Here is an 18,509-nt window from a genome sequence, read left to right as displayed (position 1 = left end):
AAAAAAAGTATATATTTCTAATCTGGAAATAGTTTCCAATCATGTCCTTCACTGGAACATGATAGGATGGACAGTCATAATTATGGCCCTATATCTGATGCACATGTGAAGCAAGTTTGCATACGTTGGATTTATATTGCAAAACAACAACAACAACAAAGAACGATAGGACGAGAAGCCTCTTCCGACAGCGCTGCCATTGATGAATTCGCCTGACTTCCAAAGAGGCGTGCCCGCTTGTATGTTGTTCTGAGTGGGTGCGTGCGCGCCCCCTACTGTGTTTACGGGACAAGCTTGAAACGGTCAAGTCGCAAATTGGATTTTACAATGTAAATAGAAAGCAGGAGAATCATTCGCGAAGTCGTAAATATCTATTTAAAATTACCTTAGACTGGGTACATCAGTTATTTACTGAACTAGCTAATTGTGTATTTGCTGAAACAGTCATATCGGTGTTTTTAGGAATTACAAGTGGTTTAAAACAGAATAAATATGTATCGGTCTCTGTATGCTTTCCGATCCGCGGAGCCCAACTCGCTCCACTTCGGGGCCGGGGAGGGCTTTCTGATCCTGGAACGCAGCAACAAACACTGGTGGCTCGGCTCGCGCTGCAGTTCGGGCGAAACCGGCTACGTTCCCGCTTCTTACATCGAAAGGATTCAGGTATGTTTAACGGATTTTTCACTTTCTCGATTAGTGAAAGTGGGACGTGGATTTTGACAAGCAGGTCCTCCATGCTAGCTTGTTAGCATGATAAAAGAGTGGACCACAGAGAATTGAACGAGGAGGCGAGGTCCAATTGGTGCGTGTATTCCAATAGACCTCACTGCAGTTACTTTTGTGGCTTTCAAGTGACGGTTCTCCCTGAATGGGAGACATGAGACAGATCATTTTGCTCTACTGCATTGCCTGTGCCTCAGTTGTTTCTCATGAATCAAATCAAATTGTATTGGTCACATACACATATTTAGCAGATTTTATTGCGGGTGTAGCGAAATGCTTGTGTTCCTACCTTGAACAGTGCAGTAATATCTAACAAATCATTACAATACACACAAATCTAAAAGTAAAAGAATGGAATTAAGAAATATATAAATATTAGGACGAGTAATGCCGGAGTGGCATTGACTAAAATACAGTACAATAGAATACAGTACATACATATGAAATGAGTAAAGCAGAATGTAAACATTATCATACTAGACTTTTTGCTGCATTATTAAACAGTATTTTCCACATTCAATACGCTATGCTAACGTTTACATGTTAACAAAAATATGTTTAGAATAAATCAAAATGTTTCAAATGGGTTAATGAGAGAGGCTCAGAGAGGCTTGGCAAGTTCGCAATGCCATCTGGGTGTGCACCGCAGGGGTCGTTGCGACATAAGCCAAAATTGCATGAAAATGTGGCGCAGCGTCTATCATTTGTGTGTCACGCGCATCTCAGATCTCGTGACTGATGTGAGATTAGAGCAAGTACAGTACATATGATATATTGCTAAACACAAATACAACTGTAATCAAATGTCTTATGCTTTCTATGGAGATAGGGAATTAACTGTGCCAAATATAGGTCAGTTAGGAAGTTGTAATAGTAGAATGCACAAGGTGCAATTTCGAATTTGGATTTTGCATCATCAGTTCCTCTTCTCATGTTAGTTGTTGCATACCTTAGAGAGCTATTTATAAGTTGTCAGAAATGTCCAGATCAACTAGCCCATGTCAGCTAATGTTTTTTTTATTTAGGTTTTTTAGCCCATAGATATTGTTGTAATTTTTTGGTCACTCATATCACATGAGACATGGTAAAATGTATAGAATTGCAAGAAATGTAGCTTTAAAACTGCAACATTTTCTTTTTACCCCATGACAAAATATGTAGAATTTCAGCAAATAAGCTTTAAACCTGCAAAATGTTCTCCACTAACAAGAGAGGTGTGAACATTTTGTGGCATGAACAGTGCTTGTGCCCATAAAAATAGACCTGGCACGTGCGCGGCAGGTGGGGCGTGAGATGTTCCCCAATGCTGGAAGGGGGGCCCCTAGTGAAAAAGTTTGTGAACCCCTGAGTTAGAGCTATGCTTAGATTGTTACAGAATACAGCTACTCTTACAGATTCATGCATGCATCCATTAGCCTGAGATGTACTCTTAAGGAGGCTACCGTTTCTCCTTAAAACACTGAATTTTAGGACCCCTTTAGGTATAAAAAAAACTACTACTGTAGCCAGTAGAAACGCATTGAATAACTGGCGAAGTACACTTCCAAGCAAGGGCTTTGGTATGGAGATGCAATATGGCAGTCGTGCCAACATATCTCATCAGCCACCTGGTGAAAGGGACTTTGTGGATCTGAGTCTCTTTCCCCTGTTGCCTCTATCATCCTCTAAATCCCACCAACATCAGCCGCTTCAGAGCGCAACTGGTCCTTGTTTGGGAACACACACACCAAAGCACGCAACAGGCTGACTAATACAAGGGTTGAAAATTGGTGGGCATCCGGGCAAATTTTAGGCTTTTTGAGCTTGACAACGAGCCATCCTCAACAAGGTTGGAAAGTGACAGTGAAGATGAGGCCTCAGAGTCTGATGTTCAAGAGGTGGACTTTGAGGAGGTCCAGGGAGAATACATGAAAGCCTGAGAGGAAGACAACCAAAGCTTTAGTTTCTAGACTATCATTTTACAGAACTTTGTTGAAAATGTTTTTGGGAGATGCGATGGATCATTGGGGATCATTCAATATTCCCTTTCTTTTGTTGTTCAGTGAAATCATCCCATGTGAAGAGTCAACTAATTTAATTAAAGTTAAATTCGCTAAAAAAAAATGGAATCATTGAGTTTATAAACCCTCCAAACAAACATGGTCTCTTTTTTGCTTTCCTGAGTAAGGTAGGTGTTTCAGCCTAGCTCAGTGCTTTCCATGGTTGTGGAGCAGCCAGCGGAAAATAAGGAGCGTAGGGGTTGGTAATGCTCTCTAGATGCACCGTGATTGGCTCAGTGTTCTGTCACTCATGGGGACACTACCTCACTGCCAAATCTAAGGGTAGACCTCGAAAATTCAAGCCCCTTGGGTGCTGCCATAGAGTTACATTAGAGGTGACCATCCAAGAAGGCTCAAGGTAATTGGCCACAGATAAAATGTCAAATCATGTTATATCTACAGTAGCTTTGATTGGACTGATGTTAACATCATACTTTCAAAATCTTAGCTAGCAGTCATCATTATGAGTCAAGTCAACAATCTATTGGCAAATCCTTTTTAATCCTTGTCATATGAAGAGAAATTATAGATAAAACGCATCAGTGCTCATCGGCCCTTGGACATAAACATTACACAATAAGTTGAAAATCGCAAATTCAACAGTGAGTGGTTTGTAAGGAATCAGAGGCTAACTGCAATCACTAGCCTGCTATTCAGTGGAGTGGATGTGTAGTCCCAATTCTGGGTTTAAGGGTCTCTTTTCCAAGTTTAAAATGCTAAACATTCAGCATTGGCCATGCTGTCAATCCAGCATGATTTCAGCCGCGCTCAAAACAACTGAACTGAGAAATCTGATTACAGCGAATTCAAGACAACTGGGAACTCGGGGAAAAAACTAGCTCCGATTGGGAAAGTACGTTTTGAATGGTCATCCAACTCAAAATTGTAAATCGGGAGCTCGGGCCTCTTTCTAGAGCTACGACCTGAAGATCACTGACGTCATCCTGATTCGACCTTATTTTTTTCCGAGTTCCCACCCAAAAATCCAGAGAATGCCAGATTCTGATGACAAAGTTAGATGACAAAATTTGCCCACGAAGGACCGCTGCGCCACCGTCCTGTTCAAGTAAGCACAGCACAACAAGGTGAGTCCAAAAATGTTTTGTATGCTGCTGCATAAATTATGTCATATGCCAGGGAGATATGTATACTGTAGCTAAGAAAGTAATACTACTTAATTCCGCCTGCTGTTCAGACTTGGTGGTGCACATGTAGCCTATAACCTGTTTTAGGGAAATGTAATCATTGAATATTGAAATAGCTTTCATTGTCTGCTTATATGCCCACTTTATTTATCCTTTGGTTCTGACTTGGTGTACAGGGAGAACACTGTAAGAACACCCGATGTTCTGAATTCTGTTGCTGTACATTTCAAAAGTGCTGAACAAATAGATATATTGACTACGTCCCTCCTAGCTCGCTCATTAATGTCTTAATCAAAGTTATGTGTTGCCTCTTATCCGCTCATCGTTCTCTTATGCCATAGTTTGTACATCTCAATTGTCAGTAGAAACCACATTTGTTTAAGCAAGTCAGTCATATCAGCTATGTTTAAAGAAAAAAAAGTAAATTAGTCTGAATGAACTGTTTCGTTGCAAGACAAGGCTCTGCTGATAGCCAGGTGTAGCAGTGGTAAGGTGTTGGGACAGCTTTATGTAGATCCTAACAGTTTGTGTGCACCGTTTGTCACTGTTATAGTGCAATTCATCTATTGTTTAGTGTTGTGTTGTGTAGTGGCTTTGCTGGCATGCATCCCCAAAATGTTTTCATTTGTTTGCCCCACCAAGATTTACATGCTAAAATCGCCACTGGTTTCATGGTCTGGCAAACACCGCTGTAGCTCGGCCAACTTCGACCGCAGATGCGGAAGGCCGACATTGGCAAATGCAGTAGATTGAGACGCATATATCTCTAGCTTAAACTGACGGATTTTGATGGGGATTTATTTGTTCCTTAGCCAAATGCTCCATCTAAACGTGAATCAATTCTCTATTGCAGTACGGTTCTAGAAACATAAAGCCCTTTACTTTCATATCACATCAAAATAATTTCACAAATGCAAAATATACACTTACACTCACTGTTTTAACCGGATTGAACACAGTTGCAGCCAACAGTATTTTTCAGTGACAACACATTTCTGTTGGCCTTCTTCCATAATACACAGGTGTCGGGAGCATACTAGATAGCTAATTAGCACATGTGGTCCCTCTGTCTCCCGTCTGTCTTCCGCAAACACGCGCCATAACATGGATATATGGCCGTGTGGGAACACTAACCGTAACTCTATAAAGGTGTGTATCAATGTAACCTTTTGTTTTATGAAAGTTATTTCTCGCCGATATGAAAGAGAAGGTCCTTATGCTTCCGAAACCGTACAGCAAGCGACGTGTGTTAATGTTCAAACCTAGTGTCGGGGCTCTTAAAAAAATTAAATACAGAAGACACCTTCCTCCAATGACTCTTATGTGTAATGTAATGGAACTGAGAGTCATGATCAAGGGCTAGCATCCCATATGATGTCATAGCCAAACAGATGGATGCTCCAATGCACTTTTATTGAGTCAGTGTGAACTGCTTGTTTCTGAGTGTGTTTTGCTGAAATTTCATCTGACTAATCAGTCAAATGAAACCATGCTGGAACAGATCGATATTCAGTGTGCATTCTCTGACTGTGCAGCGGGATTTGCTGTGTCTGTCCGAGTGTGTCCCTGCCTGGGTCGTGTAGTAGGTATGTTCCTGTTCAAGAGGGTTTGATTTTGGTTAGATAACTGTGCTGTCCTAGATTTTCCGCCCGGAGTCCCATTTTGCCTTCCAGCCAAATGTTTTGTTTGTTTTTGTTTCCAGTTTCATAATAATGAATGCTGATTATGAATATTTCACTATCTCTCTCTCTCTCTCTCTCTCTCTCTCTCTCTCTCTCTCTCTCTCTGCCCTCCTTTCCTCTGTTCTTCAGGCTCCGGAGCAGGATGAAGTCTTACAGTCTATCGACAGGGCCATCGAAGGGATCCATAACGTGGCCATGAAGAACGGGGGCAAATACAACCTGGAGCAGCGAGACGTGCTACAGTGAGTGCAACATTAGCATGCACACAAACACACACACATGCATACACACACGCACACTCACGCACACACATTTTCCCATTCAGGCACGTGCACAGATAGGGCTCTACCTGTGCAGAGCACATGCCCCTTTGCCCTTCCAGTCTCCAAAGTGCCCTTTTCGGTGGTAATAAAATTCCCCCCCCAAATGTTTTATTTTTTCAGAAATGTTTTGGTCATTTTTCTTCGGAAGCCACTGTCAGATTGTTCTGAAATGGTTTCTGTAATTAGAAACAGATACGATAAGCATTCCTGTTACATTTGTTGAAAGACAATTTGAACTAAGAAAATTGATTGAACCCAAATTGGACATTTCAATTGATAGGATTCATATAATATTCAATAAATATAGTACCCAACATCCGATTTGGAACAAACCTCTTCATAACAATGAAGTCATCCACGGACCCCCAACACCAAGACTACCCCAACGGCCAGTATACAGTATCAGTTCTCTATGTTTGACAAGTAGTGTATTGCTGGAGTTTTGTTTATTCATACTATGTAATCTCAGTGAATTTAATGATGTCCCCCCCCTGTTCAGAGAAATTAGCCATTGAAGTCGCTTGCATTTCCCCTCATAAATTAGTGAAAGTACACCGTTTTGCCCACTGATGCTGCTGTTCCTGCTACTGCCACACCCTTTTATCAATTTTACTGGTCTCTTGTATGTATCGAGTGAATCACATTTTTTTTTGCAACATTGGGTAGAAAACTAATAGCTTTTGCTCATGTAGAAAATCAATTGTGTGGTCATCCTCGCAAGTCAAGCCAGTCCTCCATGAATGCAATTCAGTTTGTCCAAACCTCTCGCCCACACGACGGCCGGTTGGACGTACTGCCAAATTCTCTAAAACAACATTTTAGACGGCAAGTGGTAGAGAAATTAACATTAAATTCTCTGGCACAGCTCTGGTGGACATTCCTGCAGTCAGCATGCCAATTTCACGCTCCCTCAAAACTTGAGACATCTTTGGCGTTGTCTGACAAAACTGCACATTTTAGAGAGGCATTTTATTGTCCCCAGCACACGGTGCACTTGTGTAATGATCATGCTATTTAATCAGCTTCTTGATATTCCACACCTGTCTGGTTGATGGATTATTTTGGCAAAGAAGAAATGCTCACTAACAGAGATGTAAAATTTTAGAAAAATACACTTTTTTGTGGAACATTTCTGGGATATTTTATTTCAGCTCATGAAACACGGGACCAACACTTTACATGTTTAATTGATATTTTTGTTCAGTGTAGTATGAATAAACAATACACCAAGCCACAGCTTTATACTACTTGTCAAACATAGAGAACTTATACTGTATACTTGCCGTTAGTGTGGGGTGTGGTGGGTCCGTGGGTAGCTTTTGCCATTTTTTTTGGTCTCCCTCATGTCTCACTCATTGTTTGGAAGAATTTTTGTACAAATCGGATGTTAGTTACTATATTTGTTAAATATTATATCAATTCTATAAATGAAAAGGGCCAATTTGTGTGAAATCAGTTAGCTTAATTTCTCAGAGATCAAAATAATGTTGCAGGAATTCTAATCTTATCTGTTTCTAACTACAGAAATTATATCAGAATAATCTGAGATGGTGGGTGTCGAAATCCTATTTCTTGTGGAATGACGCAGAGGTAAATCACAATCAGTAAAAGAAATCAGGCTAGCTAACTAGCAGTTTTACATCAGTCATCAACGTCATGATCAGCTGATGGACTTTACAGAAAAACCACATGATTTTACGTTTGAAAATCACATGATTTCACATGAAATCAGGCCCGCTTTCACGTGTAGTTTCATGTTGCTTGACATTTTTTCACGTTATCACATTAACTTCACACAAGATCACATGAAAACATGCATTTTTGGAACACTACACATGTGTACACGTCAAATACATGTGTTTTTTCTGTAAGTGAGCCCACCCTTTTTTTCACAATGTCAATAATGTCTTTAGGAGGCACTGTAACTAGCTTGATTACAATTGGTGATGATGAGTGAGTGTGTTGCAGAAATAAATTGGCCTATGTAAAATAAAAAAATACAAATAAAAATGTTTTGGCTACTGAGGCATTTAGAGCACCTGTCCCCTGAAAAGGTCTGTGCACGGCCCTGCTCCTATTGTTATACCATACACAACCACGCATGCAAACTAGTTTCATGTTGTCTGATATTTGAATGGTCACTATGTAGAATCGTCATGCTGCAGGTTCCTGATTGGTGCATCTTCTGCATTGTGATCAGTTATCTTCATAAGCTCCATCTGAAATAGCCCCCTATTCATTATTTAGCCTGGTCCACTATTTTAGTAGTATTAAATGCTGTTTCAGACATAGCCACTGTCTCTCTCTCTCTCTGTGTGTCTGTCTGGAACAGGAAGTTGATCCATCACAGGAAGGAGACCCTGTCAAGGCGAAGTCCAACTTCATCCAGTCACAAGCAGGGCCTGCCCTCATCTACCAGCGAACTGTCCCTCAGCCACACCCCTCAACCACCCAATGGTGTCAGCCGCACCCTGTCAGAGAGTACCGACAATCTTCAAGGGCTTTACCAGGTATTGCAGACTAGTATTCGTACACACCTGAACAAGAATACTTCATAGTCAATTTTTTTGAGGAACCTGAGACAAGTGCATGCACATAAATATCCTGATATTTACTGATTTACTCTTCTCTCTTGCAGGTGCCTCCTCAGCCCCGCCGTGCAGCACCCATAACCCCTCCCCCTCCTGAGAAACAAAGAGCCAGCCGACGCCCAGGTGACTGTCTCACTATCACCATGGAGACGCAGAGCTACTCATCTTCTATCCAGACGCGCGCACACACACACACACACACACACACACATATACACACTACTCATGCAATCTACTGCAACATTACTTCTACACTGACTCTATCCTCTCCCGCACTTCCTTAGTTTTCCTTGTTCTCTCGTTCTCAGCAGAGTTTTCCATTCCTCCACCTCCTGGCCCTACCCCTCCTGCCGGGACTGGCCTGTCCCCCTCGGTCAGCTCCGCCTCCCTGGACTCTGTCTCCTCCCACTCGGTGGTGTCCTCTGATGTCAGCCTGACAAGCGTTGCCAGCACCCCGCCCCCAGTGCCAAGTCGTGTGAAGCCCCCACCCCATCCTCCAGACGACCTGTCCCCCTCTACTCCCTCTCCCCAGCCAGTTCCCTCAAAGAAGGGCCATGCCCCCCAACCTCCACCACCACAGCCCACTCCACCACCACAGCCCACTCCACCACCACAGCCCAGCACCGAGGACCAAACAGAAACCGACTGGCCTCTTGCCCCGCCCTCTGTCGCTGAAAGCACCCCCGGCAGCCCCTCTAACTCAGAGCCTGTTCCCGGGACAACAGGGGCGGAGCTTATCGAGCTGGTTCGGAGCAACACGGGCCTGAGTTACGAGCTGTCTCGGGTGGCGGTGGGTGTGGTCGTGGGTCACCTGCAGACCACCCTTCCTCAAGCCTCCTCTGCCTTAGAGAAGGTCCTCCTCTCATTGGTAGAGAGCAAGGTCAGTCACGTAACCGTATAGTCGTAGGATGTCAACTAACTTGCTCCAATATATGGAATTTCATGTTAGGACTGTGTTATAACCACACCTTCCAGAACAGGGTTCTCCAACTGGCAGCCCGCTGAACGAATTTTGGCTGCAATGATTTTAAGTTTTCAGAGTAATTATTTATTTTTTTCTCCCATTTTTATTGTTGGACATAAAAGACTGTAAAAACACCAGCAAATCAGCTCAAAGTGATTATAATTTTGGAAATTTGTTCCAAAGTATTCCCACATAATAGAGATTATATGTGATCCTATACAAATGTAAGCAAGATTTGGAATTTGTATTTGTATTAAGGCTCCCCATTTAAGGCTCCCTCTTCCTGTGGTCCAGCAACATTAAGGCAGTTATATACAAGAAAAAATATATTACATTTCATAACACTTTTCACAACACATGAAGTGTGTTCCCTCAGGCCACTACTCTACTATCACATATCTACATGACAAAATCCATGTGTACGTGTGTGTACTGTAGAGCGTGTGTCGTATCATGTGTATGTGTGTCTCTTCACAGTCCTCGCTGTTCTATAAGGTGTATTTTTATCTGTTTTTGAAATCTGATTCAACTGCTCTATGTAGTACTGTGCACCCCCAAGATTCTGTTCTTGACTTGGGGATTGTGAAGAAACCTCTGGTGGCATGTTTTGTGGGGTATGCATGGGTGTCCGAGCTGTGTGCTAGTAGTTTAGACCGACACCTCGGTGCATTCAGCATGTCAACACTTCTTACAAAAACAAGGAGTGATGAAGTCAATCTCTCTTCCACTTTGAGCCATGAGAGATTTACATGCATATTATTAATGTTAGATCTCTTTGTACGTTTAAAGGTCAGCCATGCTACCCTGTTCTGAGTCAATTGTAATTTTCAGAGGTCCCTCTTTGTGGCAGCTGACCATACTACTGAACAGTAGTCCCGGTGCGACAAAACTAGGGCCTGTAGGACCTGCCTTGTTGATAGTGTTGTTAAGAAGGCAGAGTAGCGCTTTATTGTGGACAGACTTCTCCCTATCTTAGCTACTGTTGTATCAAATTATTACGTTTTGGTCAAATATTATTTATGTTTGGGCTTCTTGCCGTCAATTTGCGGTCTTCAAATGAATTGTAAATTATATACCGGCCCCCTGACCATCCACTCAAGAAAACGTCGGCCCGCGGCTAAAATCTAGTTGACGACCCCTGCTCTAGGAAGTGACGTTGTCAAATGCGCACGTTATACATCCGCGCCTGACGAGAAACTGTACACAAAGAAACCCGGAAAGCCTGCAAACTACAATGCTCTTTATACCGACTATAATTGTGACAATGTTTCCATTCGAAGTGGCTCTTTGGCAGGTCAAACAGATTCCACGTGCACGTAACATACCTCCCCCCCCCCCGACCTCTCCCTGTAGGATCAGAGATCTGCGTTGCCACAGGGACAAGTGTGTCACGATGAACAGCGCCTGGAGGTCATATTAGGCGACCTCGCCCATCACGTCGACGACTCTCAGCAGCGCAGCTGGGCCCTTTACGAAGACCACTCCCTCATCGCATGTTACCTGGAGGAGCTGCTGAAGATACTGGTGAGACACGTGAACTCGGGGACAGTTGACTCAGGGCTGGCACCTGGATAGCGGCTGTGTCCAAAATGGCACCCTATTTCCTGTTTAGCGCACTACATGGAGAATAGGGTTCTGCTTGGGACGGAGCCAAACTCTTTCTTTGATTACCTGTTGGGGTTTGATGTGAGAGGACCACTGAGACCTTTGTTGAATCTAAGGAAGTGTGTGTGTGTGTGTGTGTGTGTGTGTGTGTGTGTGTGTGTGTGTGTGTGTGTGTGTGTGTGTGTGTGTGTGTGTGTGTGTGTGTGTGTGTGTGTCTCCGTCCAGACGGATGCAGATCCAGTGGTGTGTAAGAGGATGTGCAGGGTCAACCACTCTGAGCCAGTGCTGTCACTAGTGTCCTACTATCAGATGGTAAGCAATTCTACTCCCACACCGTCGCTACTGTTCTCCTGTTGCCCACCCAAGAGGACCGCACTATTGTTAAATGTGTTGTTGGTGCTAGGAATGTACTTCATTATCATAGATTGAGTGACGTCTCACTGGCACGTTGTAAGCGATGTGTAACTGTGTGTTACTTCCTGTGTGCCACTGTGCAGGAGCACCGAGTGTCTCTACGCCTGCTGTTGCTTAAGGTGTTTGGGGCGATGTGTAGCCTGGACTCTGCCCTCATCTCCACCCTCCTCAACTCCATCCTGCCCATGGAGCTGGCCAGAGACCTGCAGACTGACACACAGGGTGAGGAGGCCTCCCCTCTCTCTCTCTCTCACTCTCTTTCTTTCTTTCTTACTTCCTCTGCCTTTCTCTCTCTCCGTCTCACTCTCCATCTGCCTGTCTCTCTCTCTCTCTCGCTGTATCCATCTATTCCTCTGGCATCCATCTCTTTCTCTTCTCTCCCTCTTTGGGACCTCGGTGTCCTTCCTTATGTCTTTCTGATTCAGTCTCTATTATTCAGCATATCTGTGCCCCACTATATTTCTTTCATTAATGTGTGTGTGCCTGTATCTCTTTCATTAATGTGTGTGTGCCTGTATCTCTTTCATTAATGTGTGTGTGCCTGTACCACCCCCCCCCCCCCCCCCCCCAGAGCATCAGAAGATGTGCTACACATCCTTGGTCCTGACTATGATCTTCTCTATGGGGGAGCAGGTGCCATATCACCACTATGGTACGTGCAATATCCCCTAATCCTTACTATGGTACGTGCAATATCCCCTAACCCCCTTAAATATCACCACTATGGTACGTGCAATATCCCCTAACCCCCTTAAATATCACCACTATGGTACGTGCAATATCCCCTAACCCCCTTAAATATCACCACGATATTGCTTTAAAAGCCAAATGTGTCAGCTATAGAAACAAAAGTCCAAAATGTATATATTGATTGATTGATTGATATAATTGACATTTTCTCCTCTCTCTCTCTGTGTCTCTCTCTCTCCATCCCTCCCTGCACAGAGCACTTAAACGCTAGCTTTGTTCAGTTCCTGCTAGATGTGGTAGAGGAGGGTCTTCCATCTGACCCCACGGAACAGCTCCCTGACCTCTGCGTCAACCTCATCCTGGCCTTCAACCTGCACCTCACAGGTGAGTCGACAGAGGCTTTAGACAGAGCAAACACCTTTTAGTTTTTAGCCATCTGCAGTTGCTACATCCATTTTGGACTTCACTTCTAAATGATTAATATGTACCCATTGATTCCTGAAGAACATAACTTATAAACGCCTCATGACGAGCTTAGTTCAACTATCGTACCCCGTCAGAACCCAAAATATAAGCTTGTTTTACTCCAATGTTTGTAAACAAAAGTAGTAGTAAGCATACACTGTGTAGTCTCAAAATAAGGTTAAAACTATAATCGTTATATCATGGATGGTCATTCCTTGCATCCATAGATCTGTCTATAAATGTGAGAGTGGTTACAATTCTCCAGCCCCATCCCTCAGCTTTGTTCCCGAAACATTGACGGGTACGCTTTGTCAGTGTTTCAACTGCGGATTGGCACTTTAAAGGGCTACTTGACTACTTTTCAACCTCATATTCATCGTGATCTGCAGCACCATACCAATTTAATAATGTATTTAATCAATGTGAGGTGAAGGGCCCCTTTAATGTGCCATCAGAATAGTGAATCGGGAATGTTCCCTATCAACTGCTTTATGCTTTGGGATAATAGAGACCCAAGTCCTCTTTTGAAAGATTTTGAATTACTTTAACTGTGTGTGTTTGACCTTCGAAGTGTGGTATTTGTGGTAGTGTAAAGTGTATTATTTGAAGGTGGATACTGTATGTTCTGTCTCTCTCTCAGTGCCCAGCAGCAACGTGATAATGCAGACTTTGATCAAGAAAAACGTGAAGCTCTTTTCTGAGAAAATAGTGCTGCTACTAAACCGAGGAGGTGAGGCACACACTTGTTAACATGGATTTTATTCAATGCAATTCAATACATTTCAATTCAATCTTTTTTTTTTCAACCCACTCTCATTCCATTGCCATTTGTTTTCTGTTTTTACATTCTATGCTTCCTTTTTCCCTTTATCTCTCTCTTACTTGGTCTTTCTCTCGTCTCCAGATGACCCTGTGTGTGTCTTTAAACATGCTCCCCCTGCCCCACACTCAGTACTTAAGTTCCTGCAGGATGTCTTCGCCAGCCGAGACTCTGCTAACATCTTCTACCGCACGGACATGATGGTGATGATAGATATCGCTGTTCGATGCATCTCTGACCTCTCACCTGGGGAAAAGGTGAGACTGATACACACACACACACACCACTCCTCTTTCCATTGGCCAGCCAGCAGGAACCCTCGCCATGACATCATCCCAAACAGGAAAGCGAATGTCCGCTGTATAATGACTGTGTTAATGGCCTCTCGCCCTCTCTCTCTTTCACCTTCCGATCTTTCTTTCTTTTTTTCCTCCTCCTCCCAGTTGAGAATGGAGTACCTCGCGCTCATGCACTCCGTCATGCGCTCCACAGACTACCTGGAGCACCGGCACCGCCTCTCCGACCTGCAGGGCGCGCTGCAAAGGATTCTAAGAGAGGACGACTCGGGAGCGGACAAGGGCGGGTCCACGGCCAAACAGATGGATAAGCTAATAGTGCAGGAGATCTACAAGGAATTCCCTCAGATCAGAGACACCTAGGACGACTGAATATGACAGCGGTGGTGTGCACTCATGAGCCGGTAGTCTGTCTCCTTTATACCGAGGGATGGTACTGTGGCGCTTCCTAGGGTTGACGGAAGGACTGTAGTCAGCTACTTAGTTTCTGAGTGTTACAACCCTCCGTCACACTTTTTACAATTATGACATAAAAGATGGCATGAGCACCAGCTGTCATGGCGGTTGATTGCATCCGTTGTGTCATGATTATGATAATGCTATGTAGCTCTTATGACGGAGGATTCAAGTTACCCAACAGCATACTGCATTGTGCTTTAAATGTGCTCCCTTGTACTGGGGGACCAAACTGCGGTGTGAACGGAGGGTCTTGTAACCCTGGGACTGGTGTGCTGTATACCGTCTTCTTACTTTCAGTCTATTCATGTGTCTTGATCACACTTATTCCTCACCACCTGGCATGGCCTCACAGTATGTTACTGAGACAGTTCAAAGAAAAGACAAATTAGGTGATTATACTGATAACAAAACATTCTGGTCCAGTTTCCTAGACACTGATGAAGCCAAGTTCTGGACTGAAAAGCGTGCTCAATGGAGAATCTATATTAACTAGGCTTAATCTGTGTCCTGGAAACCAGACCTCTGACAATAATACATAATACATTCTAGGCTTTGAGGTTAGTTTAATACTCACTATTTATTGCAATGGCAATGCTGCTACATGAGCCTCATTTACCTTAATATCTATGGCTGTGATTCTCTGACTGAGCACAACTTGTTACCTTGCTTTCGCCATTACTTGTGACCCTGCTTTCGCCATTACTTGTGACCTTGCTTTCGCCATTACTTGTTACCTTGCTTTCGCCATTACTTGTGACCTTGCTTTCGCCATTACTTGTGACCTTGCTTTCGCCATTACTTGTGACCTTGCTTTCGCCATTACTTGTGACCTTGCTTTCGCCATTACTTGTGACCTTGCTTTCGCCATTACTTGTGACCTTGCTTTCGCCGTTACTTGTGACCTTGCTTTCGCCGTTACTTGTGACCTTGCTTTCGCCGTTACTTGTTACCTTGCTTTCACCGTTACTTGTGACCTTGCTTTCGCCGTTACTTGTGACCTTGCTTTCGCCATTTCTTGTTACCTTGCTTTCTTCCCTACACTTTATCTACAGTAACCTCCACTCTAGGCATGGCTAAAGTATGACATGCTCTAAATTCTTCTCAACCAGACCACTCTTACTCTGCTCTGCTGCTTGTGCTGTAGATGGAACGTAACGGTACTGTAGTAACAAGCTGTAACACGCTGCTTCTACATACTAAGCCTTGACTAACTTCCTATATCGCTATGGCTCTCTGAAAGGGAATGTAGTTATTTATTCATAGGAAATAATAAGGGATTGATAAGATTCGATTGGTCAGTATTTTTTTAATTTTTAAATGTAGTCTGGGGTTAACTACGGGACTTGTCACCTAGATTGATTGATTGCTTTGCCCTGATCATTTTGGTCTGAAATCTATCAGTTACCACAGTATGGTGTCTCCCATCCTTAGGATGGCACTCTACTATGCCCCCTACTGTAATTTAACCCTTTACTATAGTACCCCTGAGAATCAGCCTACAAGACACAAAGCTTATCTTCTTAGTTTCCACCAGTTTTGCACGACACACAATTTTTATTTTGCAACTCTCACTCTTACTGACTTCTCTGAGTCACTGTCTCTCTCTCCGTCAGAGCTCTTTCTCTCTTTGTGTCATAGTTTATTTTTTACTTGGCTCTGTTAGAGCTAATAGGGGGAAGTGTTTATGTGGCAAAATAGTCGTGGCCGTCATGATGCACGTATACCTAACACACACTTAAAAGGAAGTGTTTACACATATAAACATATATACCAGAGTGTATTTTCTCTGACGTATGTGTTTTTATTATCCAGTGTTCATGCATAAAAGCTATGCATGTGTGTGTCTATGTACGGTTTGTGTATATTTTCGTAACTATGTATGGTTTTATCATCGTCCCTGTAGGTTTGAGCCTCCATTGTCCCTTAAGGTACGACTGTGTTATAGCAATAAAACCAACTGAACTATATTTTCCCAATTAAATATATCTGAAATGGTTGTTCAGAGAGGGGTGATGCAACAAAGTGTATTTTCTTAATGTTTACAATCAACTAATAAACATCTCAATGAACAGTGAGTGTTCCAGTTGTTTTTTGTTAGTGTACTGTACACATTTCGGGTAAATATCAACATTTTAATAAAACAAGATGATTTTGATGCATATTTAGCAATACCAAATGTTTGCCATTTATTTGAAATAGTATTTTGAAAAAGTAGGGTCCAACATTTTGTGAGAGGAAATGCTTAATTCTTACTGTAGTGTAGGCCTATAAAAATATAAAGCATTTATGGTCGGACACTAAGGCTTTATAAATGGGATGCACTGTTGAAACGCTACATCCCGAGGGGTTCGTGCTGATTGTACGGAGATTGTGACAGCCGGTTAACTGGCGTCCCTTGACAAAGCAAGAACAAGATGTACGTCAGGAGAAGTGCAGTATTATCATAAGGAGCGTTATACTTGGAATACGGAGGAGGAATGGAGGGAAAAAGAGAGGCAGAGGAGGTCTAAGATAGAGAATGGGAGGAAGCGGGTGAGCTTGAGCCGGTTGAAAATGGCGGGGAAAAGGGAGATGGTTTGTTAAAGAAGAATGGTAGAAAGTGTAAGCAGAGTGAGTTGAAGACAGGAGGAGAAATGGAAGTGAATGAGGGCGAAGTATCGGAGGTGATAAGTGTGGTGAAGTTCTCTGCTGGTCAGATGTAGCAGGCTCTCCACTTTAAACAAATGAGGGCAAGAGATGTGAATTGTCTTGCTCTCAAGAAAAGGGTGCCATTGAGTGGAGTGATTACTGGGGGTAACGGTAAATGTGAAAGCTGACCAACTGAAGGGGAAGATTCCTAGTGTTTGTGATGCTCACCATTTGGTGCGACGCAGACAGGGTGGCATGAGTGGTGAAACAGAAGAGTCGTTGTCTGCTGTTTTGATGTTGAGTCTTTGGCCGACAAAGTGATGGTAGGATATTATCCTGTACGAGCTTTTGTGACGAATACATTACCTTGTTAAAGGTGTCAAGCTTATAGGCATGTGGCAGCAGTGTGTAGGAGGGAGGATCCTCCTACAGACTGGAGAGGTCTGGCAGTAATAAAGAGATGCTCTGCTTTTTTGACACCACACTCCAAAAAAGCAAATTTTGCAGGCTCTAGTTTTGTCTAATCCTGATTATTGTCCAGTCTTGTGGTCCAGTGCTGCAAGGAAAGACCTTAAGCTGCAATTGGCCCAGAACAGAGCGGCACATTTTGTTCTTAATTGTAATCAGAGGGCTGATATAAATACTATGCATGCCAATCTCTCTTGGCTAGGATTTGAGGAGACACTGACAGCATCACTTATTTTTTTTAATAAGAAACAATGTGCTCAAAATCACAAATTGTTTGCGTAGTCAACTTACACACAGCTCTGACACACACAATTATCCCACCAGACATGCCACCAGAGGTATTTTCACAGTCCCCAAATCCAGAACAAATTCAAGAAAGCGTACAGTATTATATAGAGCCCTAATTACACGGAACTCCCTTTCGTCTCATATCGCTCAAATAAACAGCAAACCTGGTTTCAAAAAACAGATAAAGCAACACCTTGCGGCACAACGCCTCTCCCATATTTGACCTAGATAGTTTGTGTATGCATTGATATGTAGGCTACGTGTGCCTTTAAAAAAAATGCATGTAGTTCTGTCCTTGAGCTGTTCTTGTCTATTGATCTGTATTACGTCATTCTGTATTATGTTTCATGTTTTGTGTGGACCCCAGGAAAAGTAGCTGCTGCTTTTGCAACAGCTAATGGAGATCCTAATAAAATAGCAAATACCTAAGTGTGAGAAGTGTGCAGAAGGGCATGAGACAAAGGAATGTGTAACATTGTGGAAAGTAGTGGTATGGGTTAATTGTAGTGGTGCCCATGGAGCTGGGGATCAGTAATGTCCTGTGTGAGAGAGGCAGGTTGAGGTTTCCAGTGTTAGAGTAGTGCAGATGTTGTCATACGCTGGGGCAGTGAAGAAAGTAGAGGATGATGGGTCAAGGGGGAGGGATCCTGAGAGGAGTGGTGTGAGTTGTAGATTTGTACCAGTACAGAGAGATAAACCAACAAGTGATATATGTTTCAGTAAGATTTGATTTTTGGCATTTATAGCAATGGTTATCAACTGTACTGCAGGGATGGAACGTAAGTCGTGGAAAATAGAGGTTTTGGTGGCAGCTGCAGAGAGGTATTTGGGTGTGCAAGATTTGACGTCAGAAGAGTTACAGGGTGTGTTAAGTGGCGGTGTCCCATCCATTCAGGCTGTTGGCCTGAA

At 43.1% G+C, this 18,509-nt stretch overlaps 1 protein-coding gene across 2 annotated transcripts; it reads left to right on the top strand.

Annotated features, from left to right (window-relative positions):
- Positions 1-266: 266 nt before the first annotated feature.
- Positions 267-16,287, top strand: LOC120063250 (NCK-interacting protein with SH3 domain-like). Of its 2 annotated transcripts, none has more exons than XM_039013508.1 (13): positions 267-663; positions 5,719-5,831; positions 8,245-8,422; positions 8,551-8,626; positions 8,815-9,383; positions 10,821-10,991; positions 11,298-11,384; positions 11,570-11,708; positions 12,058-12,138; positions 12,432-12,560; positions 13,282-13,371; positions 13,546-13,718; positions 13,905-16,287. In XM_039013508.1, exons 1-13 carry the CDS (start codon positions 493-495, stop codon positions 14,118-14,120), a joined length of 2,193 nt encoding a protein of 730 aa, XP_038869436.1. In that variant the 5' UTR covers positions 267-492; the 3' UTR covers positions 14,121-16,287. The 2 variants fall into 2 exon arrangements, with proteins under 2 accessions (XP_038869436.1, XP_038869426.1); XM_039013498.1 differs by having other exon boundaries at positions 268-663; positions 8,812-9,383.
- The last annotated feature ends 2,222 nt before the right edge of the window (positions 16,288-18,509 follow it).

This window comes from Salvelinus namaycush, chromosome 2 (genome assembly GCF_016432855.1).
Source record: "Salvelinus namaycush isolate Seneca chromosome 2, SaNama_1.0, whole genome shotgun sequence".
Lineage (NCBI taxonomy): Eukaryota > Metazoa > Chordata > Actinopteri > Salmoniformes > Salmonidae > Salvelinus > Salvelinus namaycush.
Note: the sequence above shows the minus strand (reverse complement) of the source record. Positions and strands in the feature narration are given on the sequence as shown.